Source organism: Pseudorca crassidens, chromosome 6 (assembly GCF_039906515.1).
Source record: "Pseudorca crassidens isolate mPseCra1 chromosome 6, mPseCra1.hap1, whole genome shotgun sequence".
In the NCBI taxonomy this organism is placed as follows: Eukaryota; Metazoa; Chordata; class Mammalia; order Artiodactyla; family Delphinidae; genus Pseudorca; species Pseudorca crassidens.
Window position 1 is genome coordinate 15262031 of NC_090301.1, and position 20518 is coordinate 15282548.

Here is a 20518-nt window from a genome sequence, read left to right on the forward strand (position 1 = left end):
TTTCCAACTGTAAAGGAAGTACAGTCCCACCATCCTAACAGCTTTTGTGATATCCTTAAACATCAATATATTCTCTAACATCTTCTGACACTATTTGAGAGTGGGAATTTCCGGTTACCATGCCTGGGTGTGCTAGCTGGAGGACAGAAAGATGTCCCCTCTGGAAACAACACAGTTAGAGCAGAAAGTAAAAGGAGGAATGCAGGTTTAGACACTTTACATATCTGTTAATACTTACAGATAATTCACATAGGGCAAGTTTAATGGCATTATTTGTTTAAATTTGTTTAAACAAATAATGGCATTATTTGTTATCTGGTTTAAACACTAACATTTAAACCAAAGAGAAAAAGGGAAACGGGAAAACTGTATAATGTAAAAGGTACTTTAAATTAACTTCAAATAAATACTACTTTTAGAACATTTTAATAAATTAACGTTGTTTTTCCTTAAGCTTTTTTTTTAAAGGGTAGATGACAGTATACCTAGAGTGACCTTTCTTCCCAAAGTGATGGCCTAGGAAACTAGTCTGTCACTTGATCTAACTTTAGAATCAAATATCTGGAGCACTTCTGGAGAACACGGTCACTGTAGAACATGCATGAGGAACTGGGAAACCGCCACATACCCACGCTGGCCTTGGCTCCCAGAGCCTGCACTGCTGCCATGGTGTGCACGATGACACCCTTGGGGAACTCAGACCAGGTCGGTGGTTTACCGTCCACAGTGATGATGTGCCGCAGGCATGGGACTAGAGAAACTATATCCTGGAAAAACACAAGCATTCGTTGTATTCTTCATTACTCTTCATTAAATAGCTTGACAAATAGCCCAGGACACAAGAAAAGCAGTTTACCATATTCAGCAAATTGTTAATTTCTTGCCTCAAAAAAGCAAGAGTAGGGTGTAGTGGTACGAATACGCCTTTTTTCAGATGGAGAACTACTGGTCTGAAATATAAGTTACTGTTTTATGACATTAGATTTACTGTGTGTACCCTTGTTCTTTGGTAAAATCTTAATCAATAAAGTCAGTTCCTTACAAAAACGGGCATGTAAACACACACTGCCTGAACTACAGGGTAGCCAAACACTCCTCATGCTTTTAAGAGGCAAATAAAGATACAGGGGGAGAGGAAGGGAATCCTCTTATAAACTTGTGTTTAAAAAAAATCAGATATTATTGTTTTCACAGAGTTGTCTGCAGACGAAAGAAACCCCTTCTCCTGTAGTTTTGTAAAGTCTTTTTCTTCCCTTTAAAAAATTCTGAAACTTGTAATGACTCAAATGCTTCAGAACCAAGTGAATTACTAGTTTAAAAATAATCCTTAAAAATTACAAATTTATTGAAAATAGACTAGAAAACAGATGAGCACAATAAAGTTGTGATCCCTTCACCTTTGACGTGGACACATTGACAATTAATTTGTAGCTCTCTGCGCTGCTTATACACAAATATATATGAAATCCACTTTTTCTTTTCTAAAGGAGAAGAATAAAGTATGAGAGTCCCACAAAGTTTACAGAGATATTAAGGATTTTAAAGATCATAAAAGAACTAAGTATCAATAATGAGCTCATGGCACTGAAAATTCTAAAGTACGGGACAGTTATTAGAAAACTAGTTCTCACCTTCAATTTTGTTTGTAAGAGTTCTTTACTAGTAATGATGTTGGTCACCTCTGTTTCATTTAATCCATGAACAATTGCTGGACCCCCTAGAGTAGCATACAACGTAACAACTACAGGGAAAAAGAAGGGCAAGTCAGACATTTGGACATTTCATGGAAATACTAAAAGGAATTAAATAAAGCCTCTGACCGTGGATGGAACATACTAAACCCTAAACTGTTAGATCCACAGTTTGTGATCTATTCATGCTGTCTTTCTAAATTATTTTAATATATTAACTAACATTATGCCTACTCACCCTTCTATAACTTCCCCCCAAAACTGCAATATTTTAAAATTTAAAATTTTTTTATTTTATTTTGTTTTGCCTATAGATGCTATTCTGAGACTGTCATGTTGAAAGGAATTACATTTGACTTCTAAAATGTCACAGTCTTAGTTGTTAACTACTTGATACTAAAATATGAAAAATATACCAATAAGAGAACACACTGAATGTCATATTTAAGATATTACTTGTTAAGAACATAGCATGAACAAGTGGTAATACTGCTTATGCTAAAGTAGAAAAATCTAAAGAAAGACATTCTTAGAAATGTCAAAATTAAATAATGATGATGAGGATGAAGAGAATTTTTATTTGCTTTCTCCCTAACTCAAAAAAGGTAGACTTAAAGTCACTGTAAGAGATAATTAAATCTTCTTAGAAGAAACATACTGTAAACCCAAACCTGTGACAACAAAAAGGTATGCCAGTTTAAAAAAAAAAACAGCAGAGGCATTTACAGCAAGAAATCTGATAAAAGTAGCTTTTCTGTTTCATCTGAAGGATAAGCAATGTCCATATTTTGCATCATATTTGGCACCAAGACCTCTGAACTAAGCCTCCAGGACTACCTCACAGACTGAAGCACCACAACTTCCACAGGTTGTGTTATAGTTACAACATAAAAATTATCATTTAACGGAGCAGCTAGGTTTGAGTATTGGAAGTGTTTTAGAGGCCAGCTGTTACTGACAGAAGTGGCATAACAAGATGACACTAACTTCAAAAGAAAATTCTGAGAGGGGTAGCAGAGCAATGACCCACAGGTACAGATCTAGCTCCCCAGACCCAGAAAGTCCCCTCTGAACAGGTTCAAGTCCCCTTACTATACATGGTATAATTTGTTCCACGACTGGTTCCTTTTCCAAAATAGATCAACAATTCTAAGTGGTAACAAAGAGTTATCCACTGATTGGATACAAGGTAAAAATTAACATCAGAATCTTAAATCTCTTGGGAGTAAATATTTATAATAAAAAGTGAGTATCATCTCTCCCACATTAGGTCCACGCTTTGAGAAGATAAGAAAGTCCACGTACGCTGAAAATTATACATGAAGCAGGCCTGTGCAGCGATCATCCACTCAGCCCTGGTTTCACAGAAGATGGCAATGTTGGTCTTTGGTTTCTGACCCAATATCTGTAAGCCATTTCCAAAATTAAAAGCGCTAACGAAGACATCTTCAAAGGACAGCCAATTATAGTTCCCAAGAATAACCTGATAAAACAGAAAGCATACGAATGGTTTTCAAATTAACCAAGATATTAACTTCTAGAAAGAAGCCAGGATGTGTTCCACATTTTGACAGACCAGAAAGCTGTGTTTGTATATAAGCTATTTTGTTCTAACGAAAAGCTGGAAAGTGAGTTTCAAGTGAAAAGTCTATTTTTAAAATTAGCTCTTTTGTGATATCTTCTATGACAGCTCAAATCTTTTGCCAAATCTTTAACTGTAATTTGGGGGTAGGGGGTTGTTTTCCTTTAAAAAAAATTATTCAAGGTTTGACAGGATCTTAAACGTCAACTTTCTGGCCAAAGGCACATATATTAAGAATTCATTTATAGACTTCATTTACTTAAACAATGTAGATGCTAGTTTATAATTTAACCTAGTGTCAAGTACTACTGATACCAACATTTTACTTTCCCTCTGCTTATGAATTCCTGGATTTCAGTATCAGACAGTATAACATGATTCACAAACAGAAACTGGCAGACCCCAGCTAACAGAAATGCTTATGGCCATTCAGTTGGAACTGCTGTAACTAACTCTGGATAAGCAAAGTAAACAAGTCCCTAATTATACGACCGGGTGGGGAATTGTCATACTATTTTCCAGAGTCCCTCTGTTGAATGCCCGCGGGCGTGCCAGGGCTTTTGACTTTTATTTGTGCAGGTGACATCAAGGCTCACATTAGTAACAACCCCCACTTAACTACCTTTAAGAATTTTCTCCAACTTAGATCAGGCCATAAATCCCCAATTATATACAGATTAGACAGAAAGCTGTTCTTGCTGCAAAAATATATAGACACTTCCCAAACATGGCTGCGTCACTAACATACGTCTCTCATGCCTTAAAACCATCTAACCATATTCATTTTCAAAAATGCTTATAATATTTAAGAGATTTCTAGAAAACAGAGGTTGGATGAAGATACAAATGGAAAAAGTTAAATACTGCCCTCTAGTGCCCTATTCCAAACTGGACTTGAGAAATAAATTCTCATTTTGTTGGATAAAGCAGCTGAAATTAAAATGCTCACTTAACTTCAGTGGGTCCCAAACCCTCACCCTGCTCTGCACCCCCATGAAATGCTCAGCACGCAGAGCTCCAATGGCTTCAAAAGGAGCTCTCTGGCGGTGAGAAGACAGACGAGAATTGGGCCGAAACGTGTAGGAACTGGATTCACCATTATTAAGAATTTCACACTCCAAAGATAGGCATGAGCTACCTCCTAGATTCTAGAATCTAAATGAGTTTTGTAAATTTCAGAGAATATATGTGTTCTGAAAAAGCATTAGCTATATAACCCAAATATGTAAACCCAAATAAATGATGGTGCAAAGAAATCAAGTCATGAGTTTAATTCAAGTGTAACCAAAATCTGAATTTAATTCTTTAAACCACTGAATTTTCTAGGAGTGATCTTTCCCATAAAGATTACATTTAAGGGACCCTATCTACCCCATAATTTTATCTGACTTGTGCTAGAAAAGGTCTCAAATCCTAACTTTGACCCTATGGTTAGCCCACCCTGAGATTAAACTCATGTATCTATTCCCTGCCTATACTGTGGAACACTGCTGAAGAACACCAACCAGGTGTTTTAAATCCAGGATCACAGATCTCACCACCCAGCAATCCTATTATGCTTCCCTGGTACATTCATTTTCTCACCCTCTGAAATGGCTATCTGAAACCTTCTCCCTACTCAAATATCCTCTACCCTTTCTCTCCCTTCTCCACTTCCATGTGACGATACTATCTCACACTCCACTGAGAGATCAGAAATTAAACAGAAACTCCCTTACCTTCCTACCACCAAGTTTAATAACCTACATACACGTACCTGTACCCATACCCTTTGCAGTCCCTCACGGTATCACAGTGGCTGAAGTGTCCCTGACAAAAGCTCGACTCACTGGGACTTTAATTTGAAGAGCTTCCCAAGTTTCCATCTCTAGTCCTGACCACCCATACTTGGATCTCCAACCTGCTTTTTCACTTGATTATGCAACTAAGCTGTCTAGCAGGTATTCCCCCAATGCAACCACTGCCCTCCACCTGCACCCTGTCACCCTAGTCCGTCTCTCCCCTGAACTAAGGAATGCTGACTGGCCAACTTCCATTCTTATTCCCCTTTACCCCCTTCTCCCTACAGTAGTGAGCTTTTGAAAAACATAAGTCAGCTTACTCCTCTGCAAGTGTTTTCCCTTTCCAGTAGGAATGGAGTTGGAAAACCTTACCCTGGCCTACAAAGCCTTAAGACTTTGCCAGTGTCTCTGTGCCCATCTCAAAACCTCTGTCCTGACTCACTTCCTATAAATACAACTTTGTCTTTTCTGTCCTTCAACCAGGCAGCGCAGGACCCAAGATGAGGCAAAACAGGTGCTCAGGGCACGAAATTTAAGGAGGCACTCGGTCTCAGGGTCTGAATGCCGTCATGAACTTTGCTCCCTAAGTGCCTCTCCCAGCTGGGCTCATTCCTGTTTTAGAGCCACTGCACAATCCTGTCCCACTGCAAAGAGGGCTCGTTACCGGCCTTCAGGCCTCCACTTAGCCGTCACTTACTCAGAGAGGCTATCACTGATCTCCAATCAGCTTTCTTTCTTCACGACAGTTATTAAATCTGTTACCTTATTATTTATTGTCTCTCTTCCTCCCATACAAATACAAGATCCAGAAAAAAGTAATCTGTGTGTCTTGTTCATTATTGTCTCCTAGTGCCTAGGACGGTACTAGCATGCAGCAGGCACTCAGCGATTATTCGCTAAATGTGTGGAACGGACCGGTGTAACGAAACAACTTCAATTCACTCTGGGCCTCGGGGTCTTCAACCTCTCCTCCAGCAGCCTCATTTGTTTAAAAGATGGCTTTTTTTTTTTAATTTATTTTATTTATTTATTTATTTATTTATTTATTTGGCTGTGTTGGGTCTTCGTTTCTGTGCGAGGGCTTTCTCTAGTTGTGGCGAGCAGGGTCCACTCTTCATCACGGTGCGCAGGCCTCTCACTGTCGTGGCCTCTCTTGTTGCGGGGCACAGGCTCCAGATGCGCAGGCTCAGTAGTTGTGGCTCACGGGCCCAGCCTCTCCGCGGCATGTGGGATCTTCCCAGACTGGGGCACGAACCCATGTCCCCTGCATTGGCAGGCGGACTCTCAACCACTGCGCCAACAGGGAAGCCGATGGCTTTTTTTTAAAGGTCCATATCCACCTGATCATTTAACTCCCTCAGCTTCTTTTGTTCTCATCACCATTCAATCGCATACATCCTTTGCCACCACCTCTTAAATATTCTTATCTGTGACCCATGAGACATAAATATGTTTGACTGTCCTAAGAGTCAGGAAGACGCACGCCTAGTGTGGCTACGTGAACGGCCACAGTGGAGGCTAAATGATCCCTACGGTCGCTTTCCTCTCTCACACTTAATTGCCTGTATTTTCATTCTATGACAGGTGTGACATACACATATGTAAGTATCAATGTTGTCGCTCAGACTATCACTGCCTGGGACATAGGAACTTAATAATTTACCTTTGTTCAGGAACCTATGAAATTAGATACCTTGATTATGCTGATGAGGAAGGCCTCTTATCTCAAAAGAAAACTATAAAAATAAAATGGAGATAAGATACAGAACATTCCATAAAACAAAATCACACAATACTTAACCAGTCAGGGCCCTGAAGAATGAGATATTCTATAAAGGTTAAGTGTTCAGGTAGCTGAGTTTAACCTCTATCAGCACTAAAACTTTTACTTTAACTATTCAGAACAGAGATATCTCAAAAATATATACTTTCCTACCGTCGACAAAGTACATCTGGCTTCATTTAACCTTTCCCTCTGCAAATGAAGATCTTTACAAACAAATTATTGTGAGGGAGCCAGAGAGTGAAAATACTGAAGAGATCTGGACAGTTGGTAATAACCATGGCGACGATGAGGGCAGCTAACCTTTACTAGTGTTTACTACGTGCTAGGTATGCTGTAGGTAACTCTCACAATAACTAAGATAATTACTATTATTCTCTCTATTTTACAGATGAGAATACTGAGGCATAGACAGAATAAACATAACTTGCTCAAATCCCACAGCTATTAAGTGACGGACTAGGATATGAACCCAGGCAGATTCATTCCAGAATCTAAGTACTAAATCACAATGCTCCAACTGCACTATAGAAAGGAGCTGAGATGCTGCTGGGCAAGTGAGTAAGGTGGCCTGATTAACAGCTGTAAAATATCATTTCAACTGCTGTGTTTGAGTGGATTATAGTAGAGGCAAGAGTGGAAGCAGAAGACCTGATTTTTTTTTCTTTTTAAAGGGAACGGGGGTGGAGGGAGCTGTAAGGGGAAAATTAAAAAAAATCAGACTCCTGGTTTTTGACTTGAGCCATCTGGTACACAGCGGTGCCTTTAAAAAACAGGGGGATGACAGGGAGAAGAGCAAGTATGGAAAAGAAAACCAAGCGTTCTGGCTGGGGAGAGTATTAACATAATAACCAACCACAAATTCTGGCCAAGAGATGGGCCATTACTTTTTATATAAATTATGTAAATATCCTAATAAGTCAAAAAATAAATATCATACACATATGCAAATAGGATAAAAACATGACTCAAGAAAGAAATAACACAAAAGTAGGCAATGAGGAAGAGGAAAAGAAAGCTAAGTCAACTCCTAAGAACAGAAAGGAGTATTTCTAGTATCTTTTTGCATCAATTTAGAAGGAACGTCAGTCATAGTGAAACTTCTCTTTCTAAGCACTATGACTGCATAATTCCTTCTAGTTTCTTCTCTCTAAGGTGTGTAAAATATATAAGAAAAAGATGTAAAGTATCTCCGGAAGTTAGATCACTAAATGTTTGAGCTGGTCTTGTGTCTTCTGTTTCACTGCAAAGTTATTTTTATTCTTTGCAACTCTGTTCTATTTCAGGTACATGTATTTTTAAAACGTTCTGGAAACTGATCATTTCATTGTTAATTCATTTCAAAAGACATCAGTACAAGCACTTGCTGCTGGGAAGGCTGGAATCAGGAGCTACTGACACATTCCACACGCTTCACTCTGCCACAGTTTTATAAAACCATACGAGACTTAAAATGACAGCATAATATAGTCCTGGAAAAGCTGGCCAAGCCTCAGGAACACAGCCGCCTCTGTTTCTTCGCTGTCTGTTCTTCTGTTTGTGCCCCTCAGGAAACTTGTCTTGGTGAAGCTGATGGCCGCAGTATCCTGGGCATAATTACAGCGGAACCATCGCATCTTCACTTACCTTCCCTTGGAAGCTCAAAAGAGACTTTTAAGATAAGACAGAAACAAAGCTTCAGAGTTCATTCATTTGAAATAGAGCTTTGAGCATCTTTGTTTCAACCATGCCAGATACACTCCAGGGTTAATCCCCAAAGCTCAGTCCCCCAAAACAGGGAGAAAACTTTTAGATGCTGCTAATCACTAGCTTTATTTTCCAATATAAGATTATCTTCAAATATGGAAACTATTAAATGAAGATACACTCCATCAAGATTACGTATGTGGGGCTTCCCTGGTGGCGCAGTGGTTGAGAGTCCGCCTGCCGATGCAGGGGACAGGGTTCGTGCCCCGGTCCGGGAAGATCCCACATGCCGCGGAGCGGCTGCGCCCGTGAGCTATGGCCGCTGAGCCTGCGCGTCCGGAGCCTGTTGCTCCGCAACGGGAGAGGCCACAACAGTGGGAGGCCCGCGTACCACAAAAAAAAAAAAAAAAAAAAAAAAAATTACGTATGTGTTCCACTCTTAGTAAGCACTCTGAGCAGAGGCCACACTGCCTAAGCAACTCTATTTTTACATCTAAGGGCAGGTTGTGAAAGGTCCCCTTTTCACTATCCTTCCATAGCAGCAGCTGCTGCTGCAATACAATGGGTGTTAAATAAGAAACCAAGGGCGGGGCAGCCTAGTTTAATACACAGTGGAGATACCCCCTTATCCAGTCTACAGACCACTGCTACAATTGCAATGCAGACCAACAGAAACTGAAGTCTTGGCTAACCAGTGGTATAGCACACCTTCTCAAGTAAGGCTAACAAAAAATATTTGCTTTGTTTATGATACACAAAACCTACTTTCCCAATGAGTCTAATTTCAAACAAGAAAAAATATGTGTTTTCTACACCAGAGTTTATATTAAAGACTTCTGAAAAAAGTCTGATGAATCACAAATGCGAAGTTAATGGCAAATGTCAATCAATGGTAGGCACACCCTCGGACAGTGATATAGTATAGACAGAAAAGGGTGCTAACTGAAAATGGTTTCTCTCACCTTCTAACTTTTCTACTAGAGTTCAAATATTTCTTTGTTGAATAAACAATGAATACAAAGGCACCACGGTCAAGACAGGGAGGAAAGAGCCACATACTTTCTCTTTCTCTCTCTCTCTCTCTCTCTCTCTCTCACACACACACACACACACACACACACACACACACACACACACACACACACACACACCACGCACAGGGCATAAGAACTTTGCTTGTGTCGGGACTTCCCTGGTCCTGCCGTGGTTAAGACTCTGTGCTCCCAATGCAGGGGGCCCAGGTTTGATCCCTGGTCAGGGAACTAGATCCCACAGGCATGGCGCAACTAAGAGTTCACGTGCCACAACTAGGGAGCCAGTGAGCCAGAGCTACGGAGCCCATGTGCCGCAACTAAGACCCAGCACAACCTAATTAATTTTTTTAAAAAAAGAAGAACTTTGCTTGTGTCCATTGCATTACCTGGCCACACTTTTTCTGTGTGTGTGTGCGGGCCTCTCACCGTCGCGGCCTCCCCCGCTGTGGAGCACAGGCTCCAGACGCGCAGGCTTAGCAGCCGTGGCCCACGGGCCCAACCGCTCCGCGGCATGTGGGATCTTCCCGGACCGGGGCACAAACCCACGTCCCCTGCATTGGCAGGCGGATTCCCAACCACTGCGCCACCAGGGAAGCCTTATCTGGCCACATTTAAGGAACAACTATGACAGCTCTAGGATTTTATTTTGTCCTAATTACACTGACACCTGAATTAAGAAAGAATTTCATGTTCACCATATTTTTCTCCTTTTTATATACTTGGGAACCAGTCTGCTGCTATGAGTACTGGATGACTGAAAGTGCTAGCTCCACAAAATGCATGTAGTGTGTGTATCCTGCACACACCATCCTGTAGTGTGTGCAGGATACTAGAGAAAAAATAAGCTTCCTGCTAAAACAGGATTTCTGTTATATATGCTTTCATTAAAAGTAAGAGAACCCAATCTTTGAATTCAAATAGCAGTAGGAATTGTCAAAGGACAAAAATAAATGTTTATTTTAGATACAAAAAGCACAGAAAAGAAGGCAGAGGAGTGGAAAACTTTAGCACTTAAAAAATGTAGTGTTTTCAGTATCTTTTATAACTACCAGATCTCGCAAAGACAGAATCAAGGAAGGTACAGCATAAAAAGTAGCAACTAAATATGACAAAAATCAGACATCATTATGATAAAGTGTTTTGCAAATTATAATCTATAGGCTAGAGAAGAGTAATCAAACATGCTTAACTACATGACTTCAATTTCTCAAAATGTGCTATTAACTAACCCCAGCTAGATCTTAATTTAGCAAAAAAAAGGGAAAAAAAATTATTTAAGTGAGGCAAAACTAAGTCACCAAAAGAAACAGGGAAAATGCCTTAAAAGTAGAGTGACCACAGGATTTATCCAAATCACCCTGGCGACTGTAGGGGGCACTATTAACGCCAGAACAACAAGTGTAAGTCAGGAGGGGTCCAGGCACAACAGGATAAAACATCACTCCATTCGAAGGTTAGGAACACATACAGATTCTGTTGTCTAGAGTTAAAATAATGTTTCTGAATTTCTAGGCGTCACTGATTATTAACTTGCGTGCCATCTCCTTTACGTTTAGAAGATGATGACTGGAATTTGTGTGGTAAGTGGCAACATTAATGGACCATTAAGTCAAACAACATCATTCTCACACCCCTCCCCACATTCTGCAGTAACAGGAGTAAACTGAGCATTTCATTCCATAGCTGTGCTTATTTGGACTCTCCTCCAAGATCTGAGAGTTCCTTCATGATTAACAGAAAAAAGACAACTGGAGTCAGGATATAGTTGGAAAAAGAGGGTAAGGGAAAAACAACTGTGCCCACACAGGTATTAAACCTATAACCTAACCAAATTATCAACTAACTACAGATCATCTTACTGCCTCTAAAAAAACTTGATCTTCAATTCTCACCTACCAGAACTTCAAGAACCGTTTATAAGAAACTCACATACCCAAGTTCATAAACAGCATTTTCATGACATTTTTATACTTATTACCCCTCACAGGGCTGCACTACTCCATGATATAAGTCTTTAGATTCATTCATACAATTTTGCCCAGTGAATTCCCAAGATGATAATAAAAGCTAGAGCATTTACACTAGATACCACAAACTGTTCCACACACATACTTGTAGAATGTACACACACAAACACACACACTCTCACTCCCTTTCTCTATCTACTAATCCTCTCAACAACTCTGAGCTGGGATTATTTAAGGAGTATGGAGCTAGACACCCTGGGTTCTGGTCCCAGCTTCACCACCTGCTAGCTATAACGCCCTTGGGTAAGTCACCTAACCTATCTGTGCCTCAGTGCCATCATCTGTAAAGGAGGGATATCCCGACCACACTAACCCGTAGGGCTATTGTAAGTCTTAAATAAGTTGATGTGTGTGAAGCTCTTAAAACAGCCTGGCTCATAAGAAATGCTAATAAATGTCAGCAATGATCATTACCTCCATGTTAAAGAAACTGAGGCAAATGTGTTATGTAGCTTTTCGGAAGTCACACACAGCTAGTAAGTGGCAAAGCCGAGATTCGAACCCACAGTCTGTATCTGGAGTCCAGGCTCTCAAGCACTGTTACACTGCCTCTAAGGAGGTCTTATCCTCTGTTTCAAATCAATAATGGCAAGTTCTATATCTGTGAAAAGAAATTCTTAGAAAACCAAAGCACTTGCCACAAACCCAAGTACCAAAGTACTTTGTATCCAATGGAACCTACGTTATAATCAGAAAAAGCAGGTCACACCCCAAAACCCAGAGCAATCTCGAGCTCACAGGTGCTTCTGGAACTACCAGGGAATATAGCTGCAAACCCCAAACTGCCCTAGACATTCTATTCCAAGTCCTGGTAGCCATTCAGGCTCAGAAGTGCCCCACACCAGTGAGTGATCTCAAGGTCTTCGTGAAAATTCGGAACAAATCCATGCCGGGGGTACAGAAGGAGAAAAAAGCGCAGTCTAGTCCCCTTCTACACCGTTTCTCCCGCCACATGAGCAAATTCCAACAGAAGCAGGCCGTGCTTGTCCCCTGCCACCATTTCTAAGCGTACATTCTATTCAGAGCGAATTCAAAGGCAATAAAAAGCCACATTACCTTTTTAAAAATTTTTCCGTTTGGCTGCACTTCATCTTCCTCATTTAAAATTTCACGTGTTCCCAGGAGTCTTTTGTCCTTGAATTTGTTTTTCGCGTGCATAAAAACTTTATCTAGTGTATCACATCCAGGGTATAATACTGAAGCCAAACCATCCAAGCTGTTAACAGACCTGTACGCAGACTCAGGTTTTGAATTTACAGGCTTCGCTTTAATTTGGTTTGATTTTTCTTGTCTTGACTCAGACAAAAAATAATACGGAATATATGTTAAAATAGTATAAAGTGATATTATAAAATGTATGAAATATAAAAGAATGGGGTTGATGGTATGTTTTAGCTTCATAGTCGATGGCTTTGAAGATATGTGGTTATTCATAGTGCTCAAAAAGTAGAATTAACAGATTTCTGTAAGAATCTAGAAGGAAAAGAAAGAAAGTTATTAGTCAAAAAATCATTCTTAAGTAACTTTAAAGAAGAAGTCTTCATATCAGATAGGCACACGATTTTTCCCCAACAAGCAGCAGCTAGTATACTGGCCGCCAGCAATGTCCTGTCCGCTCCTGATATTTATAGGATACACATGTATGCCATATCTATTAACAACGGGAGTTCTACAGAAAAGCTTCCACATCATTCTGTACACAGGTGGCTTTTCCAACCTAACCCCCAGTAACCACAAATACTTCCCAGTGGTGAAGAGGAAGCAAGCCAGAAGACCTACAAGAGAATGGAGACCAACAATGCACCCATTTCCTGTTCTTCAGTGTCTCGTTACATTAGAGATGGCAGACACTTAGCACATATGCCACATTCTCCTCTCTCCCGACCCCTGCAGCCACTGCTGAATCATCACTGCTTTCTTTCCCAGGGAGCCCCCTTCTCCCACTCTAGGCAGCAACAAGCAATTGGAGTTAGCAAACAATATGAAATTCACTTCCCACAGTGATTCTAGGTATTTTTCAATTTAGGCAGGTTAAATTGTGAAGCAAGAAGACAACAGACTTTTTTTTTTTTACATGTTGCATTTATCAGATTTATTGAGAATCTACTATGTGTCAGACACTGTTCTAAGTACAGGGACTATAACAGTGAAAGAAACAATCTCTCTTCCCATGGAACCTATACATCCCTTGGGAGAGGCAGACAAATATCACCAGATGGTGAGAAGCCCTAAGAGGGAAAAATGGACCCAGCAAGGGAAATACTAGGTGACCAGGCAAGGCTAAAGAGGTGCTCTAGTATGTGGGTGGTCCACGAGAGCCTCCCTGGCCAGTGATACTTGAGCTGAGACTTAAAGGAAGAGGGAGGGTGGGGAAGAAGAACACAAGGCAGAGGACACAGCCTTTGTTTGGTAGGCAGGTGATAGTATCATTTTTGAAGAAACGAAAGTGAAGCTAACTACTAACTGATTACTCCACCCAGCTCTAAATCCAGGATTATGATTTCTAGCATTCTTCATCTCCATGTCATAGAAATTCTATTCTAGAAAAGTGTGGCCGAGAGATCTGAGGAATCCCTTCTTTCACCCAGTCTCCACTCAGGGCAGAAGCTCTACTGCAGACACAGCAGACCAAGACTACTGGGCACCGTGATTCGTAAGGTGGATACAGGGAGAGAAGCTCCAGAGACCAGTGGCTACAGCCAAGCCCAGGACCCCACTCACAGAGCAGAGGACAAGCTGCTGCCCCTGCCCCTGCCCCTGGCTCTGGAGCAATGGCACAGAGGTTCTCCCCAGGCCAGAGAAGCAGGCTGTAAGAACACAGATAGAACCACTAAGCAATCCCTAAGAGGACTGACCTTAGTTGCAACAGAGAACAGAGAAGTTCAAGCCTAATGGCACTATGGAAAACAATGGAGACTTTAGTGGTGAGCAACTAAGATGAGGCTGGTAGTTCCACAACAGGAACAAGCAAAAGAACAGATCCAGAGAAGTTCAATGGAATCATGGAAAGAGACAGCTAGGAAGAGCCCTCCTAGAGTCAGCGCAGCTCAAAGACTGGCCTCAAACACAACCCCTACAAGGACCATCTAATTTAACCGGATCACCCTGAGGAGCAACTTATAGCCCAGGGCACTGTGCAAAACAATAAAGCAATCGACTAGCTATCAGTGGAGAATATTTGCTGGGTGTGGTGCCAAGAGGCACACCAGGGAGGCAGACCTTTAAAGGGAGCCCTACAAGAACCACCGTGCTGTCACCCCCTGAAAGAAGGTACTTCAAAGTAACTGTGCGTGTTCCCAAGGCTGTGCCCTTGAAGGAGCCCCATCAGAGGATGCACACTGCAGAAAAAGTAAACTTCACCAAAACCGGTCAGCCAAGTCAGCAAACAAGCAAGCAAACAAGAAAGTGCAGAAAAGGGGAAGGCGGAATCAGTATTCAGAACTGCTACAAAAATATCGAAAATGCCCAGTCTACAACAAAAAATTATGAGGCATGCAAACAAACAGGAAAGTATGACCCACACACAGGGAGAAAAGCAAGCAACAGAAGTCCTCCTTGAGAGGATCCAAATGTCAGACTTAGCAGACAGCGCATCAAAGCAGCTATTATAAATGTGTTCAGAGAACTAAAGGAAACCATTCTTAAAAAATTAAAAGTCAAACTCTGCAACTTTACAAGAAAAGGGACACCTCCGAATTTGCTCATGCACAGCTGGTGAGAAGCCAGGACTCCCAACAGACCTCTGGGCTCTGTTCACCATTCCAAGCTCTTTTCTTCAACAGCGTATTGTGTAGTACCCTGAAGAATTGAGTCCAAAGAATCTAGATTTCTGCCAGAAAGGGCATGGGGAGCCACTGAAGGTTTCTGTAAAGAAAAGTGGCACAACGAAAACAACAGCCCTAATACTTTCAGGACATCAGAATTGCAAAGAATAGATGCACCTTAATAACCCAGGAGAATGATGTTATCTCACTAAGTACTCTGAAATTTAATTCTGCATGTTTGCATTTTGAATTTAAAAATAACTGTGATTTAAAAAACTATATCCACAGATGATATGACTGTAATATAGAAAATCCAAAGGAACCCACTGAAAAACTAATGGAACAAACAAAGAATTCAGCAAAGGTTGCAGGATATAAGATGAATATACAAAAATAAACTGTATTTCTACACACTAGCAATGAATAATGGGAAAATGAAGAAAACAATTATATTTACAACACTTTCAAAAATACTTAGGATTAGATATAACAAGAAGTGCAAACTTTGTACTATGAAAACCACAAAACATTGTTTAAAGATATTAAAAATAGAAAACATCCTGTTTATGGATTTTAAAACCTAATATTGTTAAAATAGCAACATTCCCCAAACTGATGTACAGATTCAACACGATGCTTATCAAAATCTCTGCTGACTTCTAGAGAATTTTGTAAGCTGATCCTAAAATTCACATGGAAATTCAAAGTAGCCAGAACAGCCAAAACTTTTGAAAAAGAACAAAGTTGGAGTGCTCACACATCTCAGTTTCAAAGCTTGATACAAAGCAGTATTAATCAAGACAGTGTGGTACTAGAAAAAGTACATATATATAGATTAACAGAATAAAATTGAGAGTCCAGAAATAAACTTCTCTATTATGGACAACTGATTTTCAACAAGATGGCAAAAAAAACTCAATAGGGAAAGAAGAGTCTTTCCAACAAGATGGCAGAAAAACTCAATAGGGAAAGAACAGTCTTTTCAACAAATGGTGCTGGAACATCTGGACATCTACACCTAAAACAACGAAGACGAACCCCTTTCTTATACCATACAAAAAATTAACTTAAAATGGATCACAGGCCTAAATATAAGAACTAAAACTATGAAACTTTAATAAGTACTAATCATTGAGTATAAAGTGTTTCAAGAAGAGTACAGTAAAAGGTAGAGGCTAGTTCTGGCTTTTTCTGAGACATCCTCTTGAAGCAAACAGCAATTTATTATGATCTTAAAAGTCGGGGGACAGGAAGGGCAGAGGAATGGAGATTTTGAATAGATGATACCACACAGCTTGAACAAGCCCCCAAATCAGCAGGTGTTCAGGAAATAATCAGCCACCCAGTAGAGCAGGGTAGGGATGAGGAGATGGGAGATGAGAGATGAGGGCAGGGTATTAAAGGCCCCAAATTTTAAAGGTCAAATTGTTGTGGCCTTTGATGCTGAGGAAGAAACTTAGTTTGCATTCAAATGTACATAAACACACAGTATTAGAAAATAACTTTATGCAGAGGATAACCTGAAGGCAGCAGAAACTGGAGCGAAGGAAATTACATAAGAGACAACAAGTAATCATTTACTCCTAGGTCACAAGGCTATGGTGGGTGTGACAAGGAGCAGCAGCTAGGATTCCTGGCTCCTAACTGCCCAGAGGGTGGCAAGGGTAGCAGCTGTTCCTCCAGCCTTTCCAACAACTGAAATCTTTCTGCTTAACATAGTGAGGATGGTACTGTATCTGAATCGTCAACAGAATAAAGCTGCAAATTAGAGCAGAGGCAGTGAAAGGAGGGAAAACAGCTAGGGTGCCTTCAACTGAGACAGAAATACAAACAGTGAAGAGGTTGGCCAGTGGCTGGATGATTGGTGGAAAGGAAATGAATACAAGTCTTGAAAATAATGGGTTTAAGATGTCTGTGAGTCATCCAAATACACAAACTGTGAAAGTTAAGAGGGGTCAGAGCTGCCCAAAAAAAACACACACAGGAAACCTCCAAGGTAAGTTCAAGGACAGAAAACTTTGGAGGGAAACTAATGCCAAGACTGAGAGGAGGAAAATCCCATGGAAAAGGCCAATAAAGTAGGAGAACTTGGAAAGGGCAGTGTCATGAAAGTCAAGGGAGGGGAGAGTTAATGGTGTCAAGCGTAGCCTAGATGTACCAGTCACATGCAATTAAGACATTTAATGTCTCTACAATGTTTTAGATAAACTAGGTAAAGTAACAAAACTTCGGTCAATTGCATCTTATTTGCTCAATGGCTACAGAAAATGTAGACTAGTGTCAACTGAAAAAAACGCACATCCAAAAAGTCGAGTGTTTATGTTTTATTCCACAGACATACTGAGGACTTTAAGCCCAGGAGACAGGCTCTCAGATAGCTCTGACAGACTGTTTCAAAGAGGTAAGGAAGGAGCCAGGGTATATAGGAGTTGTTCAAAAACAAATCACGTAGTTGAATATCAAAAGATTTCTGCTAATTAAAGAAAAAAAACAAACATCAAGTTAATGAACTTAGTGCTTTTCTATATATAGGAAGATGCAAGAGTCTGGGCTCACTGAAATCATTCCTTTGATATGCACCTTAACTGTGTAGGGCCACTATTCTGTTTTTCTCTATCCTGAATGGGCTCATGGCTTGACGGCCACAACATCCTTTGTTTACTGATGTGGCAGGCAACATTCTTCATGCACACTAGGAAACCAGTCACGGCTACTTTATTATGTTGCCACATCTTAGAATATGAGTATTGGGCTTCCCTGGTGGCGCAGTGGTTGAGAGTCTGCCTGCCGATGCAGGGGACACAGGTTCGTGCCCCGGTCCGGGAGGATCCCACATGCCGCGGAGCGGCTGGGCCCGTGAGCCATGGCCGCTGAGCCTGCGCGTCCGGAGCCTGTGCTCCACAACGGGAAAGGCCACAACAGTGAGAGGCCCGCGTACCGCAAAAAAAAAAAAAAAAAAAAAAAAAGAATATGAGCATCACCTTTCAGAAAGTAAACTTGAACTATTAAATCTATTAATCTTTTCCTTCACAGCTTCTAGGTTTCCAATTTAGTTTAAGAAGGCCTCATCCAACTCCATGGTTAAACTAATGGTATCCTATATTTTTTTCTAGTATTTGCAAAATCTTTGTATTTTGATCTTTAATCAACATGGAATTTCTCTATTGTTTAAGGGAAAAAGCTAACTTTTCCCTTCAGGTGAACTGTCTGAACCATTTATGAAATAAACCATCCTTTTCTCAATTAACCAGAATGTCATCTTCCATAATAAGTTACCATTCACACTTGGATTTGTTTCTGGACGCTGTTCTGTTTCTTGGATCCACCTGTCTACTGCTTTGCTAATACCACACTACACCAAAGACAGATCTACAACAATGCTTCTTCAACTGTGATCCATGGACCAATCAGATCAGAATTACCTTAGAGTATATTTTAAATAAAGATTCCTCAGACATACCTTTCCCTTCCTTTCTTTCCCGATACCTATAAGCTGAAAACTACTGGCAGACTCAGTTTTAAACAGCAGCCATGTGATTTTAATGTGCACTTATGTTTGAGAACTACTGCTTTAAATAGCTAGTAAGACCCTCACCAGCCATATTTTTCAAAATTTTCTCATCAATTCTTACAGATTAATTCCACATAAATTTTAAAGATTTAACATTTCTTTACGGTGAAACACAATTTAAAAAATCAGAGACTTCCCTGGTGGCGCAGTGGTTAAGAATCCGCCTGCCAATGCAGGGGACATGGGTTCGATCCCTAGTCTGGGAAGATCCCACATGCCAAGGAGCAACTAAGCTCGTGAGCCACAACTACTGAGCCCACGTGCTGCAACTACTGAAGCCCGTGTGCCTAGAGCCTGTATACTGCAACAAGAGAGGCCACCGCAATGAGAAGCCCACACACAACAACAAAGAGCAGCCCCCGCTCACTGCAACTAGAGAAAGCTCGCGTGCAGCAATGAGGACGCAACACGGCCAAAAAATAACAAAAAGTAAATTAAATTTAAAAATAAAAAAGGAACAAATATATATATCACTTATATGTGGAATCTACAAAAATGATACAAATAAACTTATTTACTAAACAAAAATAGACTCACAGACAGAAAACAAACTATGGTTACCAAAGGGGAAAGGGCGGGAGAGGAAAAATCAGGAATTTGGGATTAACAGATACATACTACTATTGATACGTATGAAATAGATAAACAACAAGGACCTACTGTATTGCACAAGGAACTATATTCAATATCTTGTAATAACCTATAATGGAAAAGAATCTGAAAAAGAATATATATGAATGAATCATTATGCTCTTCACCTGAAACATTGTAAATCAACTATACTTCAATTAAAAAAAGGAAAACAAGATTTAGGAAAAAAACAAAAAAATGCCATGACAGAATATAGAAAGAACTCCTATAAAAAAAAAAAAATTCAAGCAACAAAAAGGAAAACTGGGCAAAGAATATGTACAGAGAAGCCAAAAAAGAGGAAATGCAGATGGCTAATACATACAGACAGTATTCTCCTGAACTTGTAATCAAGATTAAAATGAAACCATACTAATTTGCATCCAACAGTTTCACAAATATGTAAAAGACTACCATATATCCAGAATGCACTGAAGTATTCCAGCAGTACAGTATTAATATTTAAAACACACACACACAAAACACACCCTTTGCAATCCCACATTCAAACTCTAGTCTACAGAAAAGCAAATGCTTATTAAACATATAAACAAAGATTCAATCATTCATTTGCCAAATAAATATTGAACACAGACTCCATACCCAGACCTCTTCCAGAGGATGAAGCCACAGTCATGAACAAAACATGGGAAGCAAGCAGACCACGCACAAGTAACTAAATACCGAGAGGTAACAGGAGCTACCGAGACAAATAAAGCAGGTTAAAGGGAATGAATTTGAGGGAGGAGAGGACTGTTGCATCAGAAAGCAGTTAAGAAAAGGCATCTCAGGGGCTTCCCTGGTGGCGCAGTGGTTGAGAGTCCGCCTGCCGATGCAGGGGACACGGGTTCGTGCCCCGGTCCAGGAAGATCCCACATGCCGCGGAGCGGCTGGGCCCATGAGCCATGGCCAATGAGCCTGCGCGTCCGGAGACTGTGCTCTGCAAAGGGAGAGGCCACAACAGTGAGA

The 20518-nt window shown here is 40.5% G+C and overlaps 1 protein-coding gene across 5 annotated transcripts in view; it reads right to left on the bottom strand.

Annotated features, from left to right (window-relative positions):
* Positions 1-20518, bottom strand: part of ACSL3 (acyl-CoA synthetase long chain family member 3) — an 82396-nt gene that overhangs the window by 19479 nt on the left and 42399 nt on the right. For all 5 annotated transcript variants that reach the window (XM_067740421.1, XM_067740423.1, XM_067740419.1 and 2 more), the window contains 4 exons: positions 12641-13057; positions 2997-3174; positions 1632-1741; positions 629-767 (listed from right to left, as the gene is read on the bottom strand). In XM_067740421.1, the coding sequence (XP_067596522.1) occupies positions 629-767; positions 1632-1741; positions 2997-3174; positions 12641-13018 (805 nt within the window). In that variant the 5' untranslated portion in view covers positions 13019-13057. The remainder of the gene's footprint in view (positions 1-628; positions 768-1631; positions 1742-2996; positions 3175-12640; positions 13058-20518) is intronic.